The sequence below is a fragment of the Grus americana genome, chromosome 17, assembly GCF_028858705.1.
Source record: "Grus americana isolate bGruAme1 chromosome 17, bGruAme1.mat, whole genome shotgun sequence".
Taxonomy (NCBI): domain Eukaryota; kingdom Metazoa; phylum Chordata; class Aves; order Gruiformes; family Gruidae; genus Grus; species Grus americana.
The window spans coordinates 11576194-11590537 of record NC_072868.1 but is presented as its reverse complement, the minus strand read 5'-3'; the positions used below and the strand labels follow the sequence as shown (position 1 = coordinate 11590537).

The following is a 14344-nucleotide window of genomic DNA, read 5'->3' as shown; positions in this document are numbered from 1 at the left end:
TCTCCACACTCTATTTATATTTTTATCTTTTACCTGTCCTTGCAGTTTCCTTTTCAACTTCTACCATTACTTCTACATGCTGACAAACGTCCTCTTCTACGTCAGTTCGGCAATCAACCCCATCCTCTACAACCTGGTGTCTGCAAACTTCCGACAGATCTTCCTCTCGACACTCACACTGCTGTGCCTGCCATGCAGGAAGAAGAAGAAACGACTGGCCTTCACCAGGAAATCCAACAGCATCTCCAGCAACCACACATTTTCCAGCCAGGTCACAAGGGAAACTACATACTGAAGCCAAAGGAGGAAAGGAAATGTATTTCATCATGGAGACAAAACTTGAGAGAGGCCTCTGTGACTTTCATGCATGGTCTCCAAATTCATGTAACACAAGTGTGTTTAGCAAAGTCATTTTTGTTGGAAAAATAGGCTTTGTGCTGCCAGTAACTTTGAGGTTATTTTAAAGCATTGGCCTTGCCTCTTGTGAGTGATGTCTACACGTTTTGTAACTTCAGTCTGGCATAAATCCAGGTGCGGTGTTAACTGGGAAGCCAAACTATGTTAAACTTAGGCAAAACCATACTGCATTTCATCCTTTTCTCAGTGCAGAGATGCCACGTTCACATCCAAGGGTTTGAGATCACACCTCTTGGTCGCACCGAGCAGAGAGTCTGATGAGGAGAAAGAAGTTTTGAACAGAAAGGGATGTTTTTGGAGAACGGACATGCTCATCTATGGGATGTTCGATGAACAAGGAGTGAAAACTCAGGGAGCCAGGTGGTTATTTTAGAAATATATCTAAATTATGATTAATATGACCTAGGTGCTCAAGAGAGCCACTCTGGCTCCTTGAAATTAAATAACAACAGATGATGCCTTACCTAGATTGGGGTGGCTGTGGCCTGGGGAAACGGGGGCCATCTTTTACTTTAGGGCATATATAGTGCCTGGCACAGTGAACCCCCTCTCTTGCTGGTAGTGGTACTGCAACACCAATAAATAATAAAGTCTCTGGCAAAGTCAAGAATGCAGACACTGTGCCCAGCTAGAGTGCTGAAAATGAACAGAAATGGAAAATCTCACTGTTGCCATACAGCCAAATCCTATTTTCTACCAGGGAGAACAGTTAACTGGTCTACTTTAAGAGGTGAGAAAACACCAGGCTCATGAGGGCTCCAGGCTGCTGAGACAAGAGCAATTCTGTGGGATCTTCAGATTTTTCCAGTTTTACTTGTTTCCTCACCATTTTCACAAGGTCTCAGAGGTTATACAAGTTGTAGGCAGCAGGGCCTTTTGTTCTACGTTTTCTTTTATTTTTTTTTGCTACCGGTCCTGTTGGCACACCAATTTGCACACACAAATCTTCAGATAGTGCAAATGAAAAATACAATACGGTCTAAAGTGGGGAATCTTAGCTCTAAAACAACTTTATTTTAACAAGCCAGAGAAACAGAAACAAGACCTGAAAATTCTCTTTGAAATTTCTCAGCTGGCCAGGATAGGTAGCGTGAGCTTTTCTCCCATATGGTTCAACCTCTAACAGCCCACTATGTGATGCAGCAAATTGCTCCAGAGCCTTTAACACCAGAAATCACGGGTCTCTGGGACAAGCTAAAGGGCTTTCCCTGCTGTCACATCACCAGGTGGTGACCTGCATGGACCTGGAACCAACCAATCATCCTGTGCAACCTCTGCTGTGGTTTTGCTGGTGGTGACCTTGTGTCCCCTTTCGCACCACACTTCATTAGGAGAGCAAGGCTTGCCTCTTTGTGGTGACAAACTCTGTCACTTGGCTCAATTCGCTTTCTGGGCTTTGTCCATACCCTGTCACTCTTCAGCTAACGAGCACCCTTGGTACGTAACAGAAGTCTCAATGCTGGAGATGTGGATCTGTCTCCAGTGAACCGTCACACAATGATGGGGACCAGTTACTGACCCACTGCGTACTGGTGACTTCTCCTATGGTATCTCATGGGTTAGGCCCTGTTGCAGTCAGGGCACAGAGAAAACACCTGTGGGGCATTTGCTGTGAGTTGTGAGTGATGGCTACCTACTTCCAAGGCATTTATAACCTGGCAGTTGTACAGAGCTAGCTACCATGGCAGACCTCCAACCACACCTGCCAGGGATGGGAGGTTATTTTAACGCCTAGTACAGAACCACTCCAAAAGAAAGCGCTCGAAATAGAAATCAGTGGGGCTTTAGTTTCTTCTGATTCAGCCAAACTGCAAGCTCTGTCCTGTCATGTCTTCTTTTAATTTTTTGCCCTGGTTGTACCAAACAGAGGGTAGAGATTATATTTGACAAATCACTTTCATTGCTCATGCACAGTTGACTTCTCTTTGGCAAGAAAAACAGGCAATGGCACACACACACACACACGAAAAGGCAAAAAGGAGACTGGTCTCCTTGGAAGGAAATCTGTGAGGAACCAGCAAATGTTATCTGTGTGAGTGTTAAAAATGGCTTGGGCAGGTTGGAGGAAGAAGGTCTAGAAGACCCGTACATACTGCCTTGTGGGAAAGTCCAGGTACAATGAGCGGAGGAAGAGAAGTCTTAATGTCACACACTTAACATTGGCCTTCCAGGCAAGACACTTCAGATGTTTCTGAAGACAACCCAAACTTTTTAACTTCATTTCTAAATAGAGTCAACAGCTGGGAGGTGGTTTCATTTCTGAAACCTCCCACGGAAGCTGTAACTATGTGTTGCTTTGACTTTCATTAGGATTTAATATCCTGCGTGTCTCAGTTGCTTTTGAAATGTTAAACATTATTAATATACTTGTTCAACACCAACCTGCGGAAAAGTGCTTGATTATCTTAGAAAACACTGTGCAAAAATTGTTTCACATAAAATGCTTGGCTTAGATTTCCATTACTGAGATACACTGGCAGCTTACAGAATATTTGATCACGGCTCAGAGAAACTGGTAGGTTTAGTTTTGGTTTGACATGAAAATGGGAACAAGCTGGAGTAAAAATGAACTTATCATAAACTCTTTCCACAATGTTTGTTGGGCCACTCGAGTCCTGAAGAGCTGACTATTTGGGGGGATTTATCCGAGTGGTTTGCTGGCTTCTACAGCTCTGTTCCTGCAGTTTAACACGGGAGCAGACCTGAGTCTATGGCCTTAACCTGAGATTACAGCTCAAAACTACCTCTTCCACTGGGCAAATCTGACTACCTTGAGCTGAGAAGTGGAAGTTACAGCTGATTTCATCCTCTCCCCTCCTCCTCACCTAGTTTTGCTATATTTGACCTGAGATTTAGTTTCCTTGAGATCAGAGAAGTGAAAGTTACAGCTGATTTCATCCTCTCCCCTCCTCCTCACCTAGTTTTGCTATATTTGACCTGAGATTTAGTTTCCTTGAGCTCAGAGAAGTGAGGATGACTCACTGCAAGACCCCATGGTTTTGTAAAGGAAAGCATGGTACCGTAGAGAAGAAAAAGGTATGAACTGCCCAATATATACCAGAAAAATGGTTCTTTCCATGCCTTTTAACAATGGTTGAACTACTAACCCAACAAGGTTTAGTTTTAAACCTAATCAAGTATAAGTGGCTTTTGCCTTTAGACAAAACACATACTCCCATCCTTTGTATTCCGGTCTTGTCTGAACTCTCCGTGGTGCAGAGAGGTGAGCGTTGGTGCAGCATGCTGCTAATCTATGCAAATTTCCTGTAAGTGTTTTGAACTGTTTGTTTTGACTAAAAAAAAAATCTGTTGAACCCACAGATGTGAAGTGCTGCCAGATGGATTCTGAGAAATTCCCATCTGAAGAGAGTCTATCAAGTGACCTCTTCAAATATTATTTTGAGGTTTTGTTTCTCTTCACAGTGTTTTTGTCAGGGCCATCCATTTGGCAGTGTGTGAAATCAGATTTCCAAAGTCATTACACTATTCGGAAATTTCCCCCAGACAGGACTTTCTCACCAAAGGCCCAGTACACATCAGTGTTTGAACACTCTGCTGAGCTTGTCTTTTTTGTAAAGTGCATGAGACCTTCCTTCGGTGACTGCGTTCGTAGAGGGGAAAACTAAATGGAAAACTCAGTGAGGAGGGTTAGCGGGACACATGCTATAAACATGGTGATAGCAGAACCTTTGCATTTATAGCATCAAACATTTAGTGAAGTAAAAAACAAGGTGTGCTGGTGGTGCAGACAGCTCGTGTTGCAGGTTTGAACCCATCATCTGTGCAGCTGCCATCGCTACCTGCCCTCAGGGAGGGACAGACGTCCACACGGCATGAGAGCGCCGGAGCTTTCCTGTGCAACGCCTTGAGTGTTAGTCTGATATCTTCCTGGCTGTGTTGTTTGGTAGCTGTTTAAACAAAGCTGTATCTGCTAGAGCTCTGTCTGGTTCTTAACATTACAGCTCAACAAGTTCTTCTGTTTTCAGTCTGGATTTGTTTAGTAGGAAAACAGAAATTGCTAATCCAAAATTTCATGATGCTGTGTCCTGGCTTTGTGATCAAGAGTCCTTCCCCAGCCGTGCCACCTGATAGTCCTGCACATATTGTATTTATGGCAAATATTTTTTAAAGTGCACCTTTTTTTTTTTTCTGAAATACAAAATGTTGATGTGCTTTATTTTCTGTGGCCTGTTGCGCAATGGGAAAAAAATGAATGTTAAAAGTGTGTCAACGTCTCCTTTGTAATATTTTCTGTGACAAAGGGAAGGAAGAGGGTGTGAAATCCTTTTGTGTAGCAATGGAAAACACTCTTTCAATGTAACGTGCTATTATTGATACTGTATTTACTGATCAAACTGTAATGAAATGGTTACTTCCTGATATAGCCTTTGTACCGTATGGTATTTTATTTTATTTTGTCATTTATTGATCCTAAGAAATAAATATCCAAATTTAAGGCTTGGGCTTGTTATGCTTGAAATGGCAGCTGTGCCTTTCCCATACAGCTTGCTTACCAGCACAGGCTGTCTGGCTGTGGTCCATACCCGTGCAATCCCATTGACGTGAACTGACCTTTGCATCTCCTCTGCAGAAGGTCCCCAAGTGCTCCTCTCCCAAAGTCCGCAAGCACTGGTTATTTAACACAAATGCACTGTTCAAATGCCTCCTGCTTGTGTCTGCAAGTTGGCAAACGTCCATGAAGTTTGCCCTGAGAAATCCCTCCTGAGACCTGACAAAACCAGCTGGTTTACAGTCCAGCCCGCTGGGCTGTTAGGGGCAGCAAGGGAGAGCATCCATCTCCCCCTGGCTGAACCCCTGGGCTTGGAGCGTCTGGCATGCACAAGCCTGAAGTACGGGAGTGGAGATCTTCTGGGCTTCAGGAAAGACTTTGGCTGCACAGAGGGCAGCTGCTGTGTTGAGATCCAGGTGGCAATACCGGAGTCTGGCTGTTTTCTGAACTCCTGTCTTGCTTGTCTTGCCTGCTTGCTTTCCCCTGTTGCAGGGTGAACATTAAAGACATTGTATCTTGGCCATTATTTCTCCAGCAGCTTTGCCCAGAAAAATGAGCAGAACGGGGCTTTATTGCACTAGGACCTGTAGGTGCACAGTGAAGGTGACACCCCGGAGAATTTGTTGCTCTAAACCAAAGGCGGTTTACTGTGCCTTAACGGTGAGATTTCCCTTCCTACCTTGCCTCTTTTACACGACCCACGTCCTCCCTGGCATTGATTTTTCTAACAAACACAGATGTAATTTTGTGGGAACAGAATACTTGAGTATTGCCCACCATATTAAAGTGTCTTTACATTTAATGAGCAAAAGTCGGTCACCTCCATTCTCCCAGTTAAAGTGCTGTTGTGAAATAGCTCAGCTGAGCACCAGGAAAATCCATAAACTCTTCACAGTTTTTAGCCATTCAACCCAATTGTTTTGATTTCTGGCAGAGGGAAATGTTGCTTGGAAAGCAGCAACAAACTAACATTTAAATATTTGGAATTATTCGTGCCTGGAAAATTCATCTTCTAAAACCTAGCTGAAATGCACCACCCCTCCGAAAGCATTTTGGTGCTGCTTGAAGATGAGAAGAGCAGGAGCCTCTATTGTCCATACACCATCAATTATTAAAGAATCAAATAATTTATTTTATGGATCCTTTTATTTGGCATTCAGCCCTGCTCTGTTAATAGGTGGCGGGTTTTTTCAGTTTACTGCCTAAGGAGCTGCAGTTAATGTCTTCAGCAGTGAAAATCCACACTATGTGGCTACGTCCTTGTTTTCTGGCTGCAGGAGATCTTCGTGCAGGGCAGGATGCTCCCAGTGGAGCCTCCATTGCTTGTGCAGAAATCCAGACCATGCTCAAGCTGGAGTGAAAAATGTCGCCCTCTGCTCATGACTTCTCTAGCTCAGGGCTGACTCTTCAAAAAGCAAAACTCCCGGGAAACAGGGCTGCTCACTCCTCCCATGCAACCCTCCCACCCAGCGTCATGCAACCGGGCATCACGTCACGCCCCACCAATGCGAAGGAGAACAAAAGGCCCTGGAGAGTCAATGAATTTCTTTTCTCTTTTAGAAAGGCACAAGGGCTGTGCCTCAAGCAATGAGGAATGCTTTCAATTTGGCCCGGTTTTCTCATTGTAATTATAAAAGTAATTTCCATAGTTTACAAGAGGAAAATTTCAGGCGCCTTTTGAAACAAATGTTACGTTTTAGTAAATGGCTTCATAAAACTTAATAAACGTGCATCCAGAAGTTAATTTATTTAAAATGGCTTTAAAGCCTCCTCTGCCTTATTGAATTTGTTTGAAGTGTAGATCAGGTTGGAGTATATTCATGAGGGTATTTAAGCAATAAGGCAGCGCATCCTGGTTATTATTACAGGTCTCTTGTGGGCTGTGCACTATGAAGCAGAGCGTGAAACGACTTTGGGCACTCAAGTGCAAAACCCCTCCAGAAGTACAGGAGCACAGACACGGCCCTGAGCACGGCGGGGTGGCCAAACCAGAATGCTGGGGTTGCTTCCCGGGGAAAAACCCACACAGGGCAAGCACACAGCAGCCAGCCCAGTCTCTGCCAGCGCCCAGCCCAGCACCGGGCTCGCTCAGCCAAATTCCGGGGGAAAGGATGGTGATGGAAAGTTTAGGACAGGTCAGCTGAGCCCACCAGGGACCTTAGGTACTAAAGAGAGGGAAAACACAGTTGTTTCATTCTTGAAGATAGACTTACTGAAAGCAAAGTAAGTGGGAGGAGTCAAAAAAACTTAAATGAAACTTCAGCATCTCAGAGATGGCCAGAATATCATCAGAGGTGTGAATACAACAGCCACCCGCTCACCCACGCGTACGCTCACTATAAATTTTTGGTCTTTCCAGTGGACACTTCTTCCTCTTGCTTGAAAGTTACTGGCAGACTCAGCTGGTTTGTGTCACCAGTGACATGACATTTAATTACACTTGGCTGTTTCTCTATGAAATCCTGAAGAAATAGGAAGTAATATCCTTCACTCTTTTAATGCAAAAATGTAAAAACGTCTTATAAAGCAGGAACAGTGCACTCTGCTTTCACACTGCTGCTGCTCCGCTGTGCACTGCTGAGATGTCTTAGCTTTGTTGTAAACTGAAGTTACATAAAGGAACGATTATAAACACATAGCCTGGAAGATCTGCTTCAAGATCTGCAAAGGTACAGAAAGAATAAAGAACTCCTGTCTTGCGAGTAACATTAGTGTCTTGGATGGACCGTTTCATCCTCCCTCATCTTGATGAAATGCAGCATGAAGATGAAAGGACAGACACACCATATATTTGCCATTGCATTAACTTCAGTCCCATTAAGGGCTGAACTAGTTAGCCTGGGATTTCTGTGTTCCTTTCTTCTGCTTCTCCTTTCTCCTGTCTTTGGAACCAGCTCAGTGGAAAGAGTACGTCCAACACTTCTGCAATGCAGCTTTCAGCCTCAGGCACCACTAAAACACATCATAATTAATCAGGATATCTGATTGCTCTGTATCTCATCACTAGTCCTTCCTTAACTATGTAATCTCCAATAAAAATATTCACATGCCTTTTTTTCTTTATAAACGTCTCAGGGATGAGCAGGTATCAACATTAGGTCGTGCAGGTATATGGTTCATTTCCTTGCCAAAGACAAACATGCAAGGGGAGAGTCCCAGGGCCAGAGCTACAAGGATGGTTTGTAAAACTCGTTTTTTTTCCAGAAATGCGTGAAGGGAAAGCTGCTGCATGGCCAAGCTGGCATTAACGTAATAGGTACTCTGAATACCTGGAGTATGGGTTGCACAATGCGATGCTCGCTCCTCTGAAATCACATTGGTTGTGGAATAGCCGTCCTGGGCTGAGCTAACAGCCATTTCTGCCATCCTGCCGCAGTCACTTGTGGACTCACAAGCACCCCAACATTTCATGAACATAATTGAGATGTAGTAGCCATTGTTACTGAGATTTAATAGTGTTAGCGCACTGCTAACAACCCAGCACACTCCATACCTTTGTCGCTGCAAGGGTGCTCTTGTTCTATGATATGGATTTCAGGCACAGAGAACTTAAGAGACTCACTGAAGAACTGTAATGAAATCTTCTTGTAGACCAGAGATTCAAACCCCAGTGTTTCCGGCAGAGTCAACTCTGATTCATCCTTCTCTTCATTCAGCATAAGCAGGTAGTCCGTGAGCTATTTTAAGCCTCCATTCCAAGACGTCTATTAGCAAAACATGCCAATATTCAACCATTTAAAAGCAACTTCTCGCTTGGTTGTCAGCAACAGCAACAACCTTGGCATAGCACTTGGCATCTTTCAAAGTGTTCTTGACGGTGCTGTTATCCTTGGTGTCTGCTTCACACAGATTGCAGGAGAAGGTGAAGCATTGCGTTCAGAATTTAAAAAATACCCAAACAGGTATAAACTCCATTAAATGGGAATGACCTTAGCAGTGCCATGGAGAACTGTAATGAAATCTGTGACACCTGACATTTTCAATGTTCTAGTCCTTCTGTCCACTTGAAAAGCAGCTACGACTGTCAACAGCATTTTTAGTACAGCTCCCACACAGAGTATGCATTCTTACAAAGTTCCATGTTACTGCAATAAATCATTTTTGCCTTCCTTCAGACCGGCAATTGGGATAAGATTAACTTCTCTTTACCGTCATCACAAGCATGAAATTAGATTTTTTATTACCTTCCCAGAAAAACACCTTATGTGGTCCATGGTGTTTCCTGACTCAAAGCTTGAGATTTACCTCTCTCCTTCCTCTGCGCTTGATCTGGATTAGGACAAGCAAAAGGTACGGGGGTTTCAAACCTGGTCGCTGATGGCACCACAGCAAGGCAGCCAGACTGGTTAATTTTCTTGCCTAGAGAGGTGAGCATCCTTCCCAGGGAGGGCTAATCTAGAAAGACATGTAAACACAAGCTTATACACTTTTGAAATGAAAGAAAATACAAATTTGTGGAGCATTTGTGAGCCTAGATGAAGGTCCACATGCACAGCTGGTATAAATCAGTTTGCATCTGCAAAGAAACCCAGTTTGTGTTTTTAAGTGACCCAGGCCAGCTTTGTTTGTTTCTCTTTTCTGAGGCTTTTTTTTTTTTCAAATATCGTTTAGCAGGGAAAAAAATGAAGCAGTTCATTATGTTAGCAACTCCACAGCCAATCTTAAATGCCAGAGGCGCTGATCAGATTAAAACAGAAATCACACTTCTTAGCTTGCGTCTGGAAGGAACAAAGACTCCAGTCCTGATTTTGATTGAATACAGGACAATATCTCTTGCTTATTGTATATATTACAACAGCAAGGAGGGAGAGCGTTTATCACAGCATGCCTCAGTGCTTTTTAATATACCGTTTATCATATGGAGCTCACTGGCATGCACAAAACACCCTTGCAGAGTTCACTTTGTATCTTAATAAGGTTTCATGGACTTTGGGAGACAGAGAAAAACAACATGCTGCCATGCTGCCAGCCTCACTCCATCTATACGCCATTAAAACCAGCTCCTCCTCCAAGAGCAATGTCCTTGGCTTAGCATAGCTAACTGGTAGAAATCCCTCTCCCCCTTGCCCTAGGGTGATATGATCTCTGTGGGATCAGCCACATCATTGTTATAATCATTCCTGGGGAAGAAGCGCTGTCTTCTGCTGGGAAAACATTTCATCAGTAAGCTTGAGAAAGAACAGGAGTCAGTGCGAGCGGCAGCTTCATACCTGTGGTGAGCAGGAAAGCCAAAGCTACCCATAGATGAACACTAACACAGAAATCGTGGAGGGCTATCTCTGCTTCACTCATCAGTCTGGAAGGCAAATGCAAAATTAATGAATCTCTGTACAGGGAGACAGAGGTTGAAAAGGTTTCTGCAGGGAGAGGATCTCGCTCTGTTTGGCTCCCCGTTGAAATGCATGCCGACCCAAAAGCTACTGACTTTTCAATGCTCAGCTTTGAGGAAGATTGTGCCATATCAGCTTAAGACATAGGACAAAAGGTAGAGAGGACTCCAAATTTCTCCCACGCTTTCTGAAGACATAAGTGCACAATGATAATTCTATTTGCTTTCTGTGTTTCTATATACATCATATCATCAAAAGGATTTGCAGGCTTTTTCCAGAGAGAAGACATGTTAGCAACATCAGCATGTAACAAAAAACACTGGAAAAAGGAAAAGGGAAAAAAAAGAGAAAACATTCTGCTCCTGTCTGATTTTCGCATCTTCACAAATCAGTCAGGAGCTTTTCTCTTCAGCCAAAATCTCACTTCCACTTATTTACAACAATTCATCCCCCCGTGCTATTCATTTTTCTTGCAGATTGCCTCCAGGGATCAGGGTCTGCCTATTTTTGATATCCATCTCTCCAGGAGGCACCGTAGGGTTTGGAGATTGGTTGTCTTGATCAACATGAAAAGGATATTTTATGTAAGAAGGGGCTGTGAGTCACAGCAAGACTTTGATGAGCCCAACAGACTTCCTTAGTGGTTGGCACCAGAGTAATGGAGAATTAGGAGCTATAGGACTGAAATGAAATATTGAATTAGATGGTAGGATGGGAAAGATGTTTTGTTGGGGCGACAGCTGATAAAGCTGAGGATATTGCATATTTATTTGAAATTGAGCCTACTTCTTGTGAGGCACAAAATGGAATTTCTCAGGAAGCTGTTTAATTGTGCACAGAGAGAAATACAGAACAGGACAATGAATGGAATGAACTGGAGGGGGAAGAGGGCTGATCAGTCACTGCACCCCATGCAGTGGGATGAAGGAAGGGGATGGGTACCACCCCACTAACCTGCTCAGTAAAGCATCCCCTCACAGAGCATCACAGCAAAGCAGGCAAGCAAAGAGTTAAATTTGCTCACATCTCCCAGCAAATGCCTGTTCCCACAATCGCTGTCTCTTTTTGGCCAGAATTCTGTATTTTTTAACTGTTCTCAACTGTCTCTTAGCGCAATTATTCCAAAGTGCAGCTGAGGACATTTTCCCTCTTCTCGGATGAAATTCACTGCTGTTTGTTTGGTAGCAGCTCCTCGGACCACCTAAAAGCATCTCCTTTCTTTAGGTTCTAATCTGTAGATAGCCACCTGCAAGGAGAGCTGCTAAGACACTTTGAAAGTCAGTGGGAGAAGAGAGCAGAAGGGGAGAATGAGGATCTGAGCTGATGCTGCAGAGGCTGAGGAATGGGATGCTCACCTGAGGAATGAGATGCTCACCTGGCTTACGGGAGAAAGAAGTTCAAATTTGGGGAGGTTTGCCGGATTATCTGCTGCCAAATAGAGCTTCAGAGCAGGTCAAGCTGCATCTTTACCAGTACACCCCTTCCCACATCCATCTTTTCAATCACAGATGTTTTCCCTATTCTCCAAATGTTAAATCTGGGAAAAAAAATGGTAAGCCCCAGACCCATAAAACAACTGTGTGTTTGATTTGATTTATTTCATCTCCATTTTAAATATTCGCATCTTTCCAACCAGGTCCTTTTATTTAGGATTAGCAAGTAGAAATTTCACTTGAGTAGCTCTGGTTACACACCATGAATTTTTAAATTGAGGATAATCTGTGTTTCTGTTCATATCAAAGTATCTGCTCTATAAAATGGAGTGAATCAATTCTACGTTTTTACTGTTTGTGAGCAGAAGTATTTCTGGCTTATTGGCATTGTGGACAAATTTATTCCTAGCTTTGTTTTCTTTAATAAGACTATAACTTTAATAAGTTTTACATACTAAGACTTAGAGTATACAGATTTCAGATAAATTTGTTCAGTGGTCAAGGCACAAAAGGGAAAATATTGCAATCAAATTGAATGTTAGCTTCTATCTACTATTCTACCAATAATAATGAATTGCAATCTAAAATACAATTCAACTCTAACCATAAATATTCATAGCTAAAAGTCCTTATTTTCCCTTAAACTGTTCTGTGCTACTAGAAAAATCTAATGTTTCAGAAGTCAAACACTGAGACCTCATCATAACCAGATGCATCCAGAAAAACTGTGATGCGGGAAAGTGGATTTCATCTCAAATAAATCATGAACCGTGGTGGGTGCAATGCTATGTACTGAGAGTCAATGCAGGAAATTTGCATAGACACATGGAAAGCAAATCCGAGACCGGCAAAACCAGCACATGGTTTCCAGTGGTGGAGATCTGGTTCAGCCTTGGGTACACTGGCCAAAAACCTGGCTGTTTGCAGCTTAGTCCCCTTTTCTGCAATGAAGCTGATGGTAAATGCAATGTTTGCAAGGTTGGCCCTCGAGGAGATGCAAGTTTATCGACAGTGCTGAAACTCTTTTGACAGAGGCACATTAGGCTATTTGCTCAGAGTGTTCGTGCGCACAACTGCACGGGGAGGGGAGAAAGGAAGAAAGGGTGTCTTATAAACCCCACGACAAATGGCAAGACAAAGGTAATTGGGTTACTCTGCACAATGATGTTACCAAAAAGGATGAAGAACTTAAGTAGATAATTGTTTATCCTTTGTTTTCATTGTTGATTCAAAAGTAATACAATTATTTGTGCAGGTGATGTCTTGGTTCTGATGCACATGGGGGAACAGTACTTCTTGTGCCTTATGAACTGTTAATTCAACGTGACAGGTTTGACCTGAGAACACTAATACTGCTGTCATCTCAGTTGTCTGTTGGCACAAAGCTGGACTGATATATTCTGTCTCACTAGTTCAGGCAATTTTGTGGAAGCAGAGACCCCTCGGGTGACACTGTGCACAAGAGGAACTTTTTTTTTTTTTTTAGTTACAAAATCACTTTCCCCATAACTTGAAGTTGAGGTCCTCTTTCCTTTGGTTTCACCACCTAAGTCTTTCCTATACGATAGCTCCGTGAAGGGAAGAGAAATGAGTGGGGAAGTCACCTGCAGGATGGACTTTGCAGTATAGCCACAACATGGCTGTGGTTGGACTCTGTCTTCTACCATCAGCAGAACAGAATTGTTTCCTTTCTCCCCTAATTATTCCTGACACTCAACTGGCAAAATCCCCACTCACATGTGTTTTCCATTTGCCCCTTCCTATGGGAAGAAGCAGGGCTTGTGCCAGGGACTCTCCTCTCTGAGCAATCCCAGTTTAAGTTTCCAAATACTCCCACACAGCCCCTGCCAGGTGGTCCCTGCGTACATAAGCTGCAGTCCAACCACAGCCACCTGTGTTCCATGCTTTTGTGGTCCAGATAGTACAAGAACTTTCCAGGAACCTGAGCAAGTCTCCAAGCCTGCATAACCTTGAAGGCATGATCCCTCAGGGGAGAGGGAGGCTTGGCTCTTCCTTTCCTATGTCCTCCCGAGATTTGATTTGATGTTACCCTGCCATGAAAACTTTCCCCACTTGTCTGCTACATCCTTCCACCAGAGAGAGACCTGCACTGAAAAGAGATGATTGCTAACAGCTGCTGCAGGTTGCAGTGTTGAACTCGCTGAGATTCACATGGTGCCATCTTCAACCTCCTCCAGAAACGCAGCTTTGCTGTGGGGCCACGTTGAAACACTTGGAGCTGCCAAGATGGATCTCTGAGAGAAGGCTGGAGGTAACAAATGCTGGATGTTGTCGGTTGCTGGGTGTCTTCAGAAAACAACGCCTTTGCCTTATTCATCTCTATGGATCCATCTCAGTATCTTCTTTTTCCTCTTGGGCTGAATAGCTCCGTTTAGCACTAGGAGCCTTTATTTAAATGTATATTCCTTTGAACAAAGGAAAACAGACAGGGAAGAGAGAAACCTCTTTACTTTCAGACCTCTGTCTTGAAACCTTTGCTTGTTAATCCTACTCACCTCTAGAGATGAGCATACGCCTGCTTATGGAGTACCGAGAAGAGGAGAAAAGCTGTGCGCTACAGCTGCTGCCGCATGATCTTCACAGCTGGGAACAGCTTCAGTTATTACATCATATTTCCCCTTGTTGCCCCTAGC

The 14344-nt window shown here is 43.5% G+C and overlaps 1 protein-coding gene across 1 annotated transcript in view; it reads left to right on the top strand.

Moving 5' to 3' along the window:
* Positions 1 to 3260, top strand: part of NTSR1 (neurotensin receptor 1) — a 62250-nt gene extending 58990 nt beyond the window's left edge. Inside the window, exon 4 of the mRNA XM_054846029.1 lies at positions 46 to 3260. Within this exon, the coding sequence (XP_054702004.1) occupies positions 46 to 295 (250 nt within the window). The 3' untranslated portion in view covers positions 296 to 3260. The remainder of the gene's footprint in view (positions 1 to 45) is intronic.
* The last annotated feature ends 11084 nt before the right edge of the window (positions 3261 to 14344 follow it).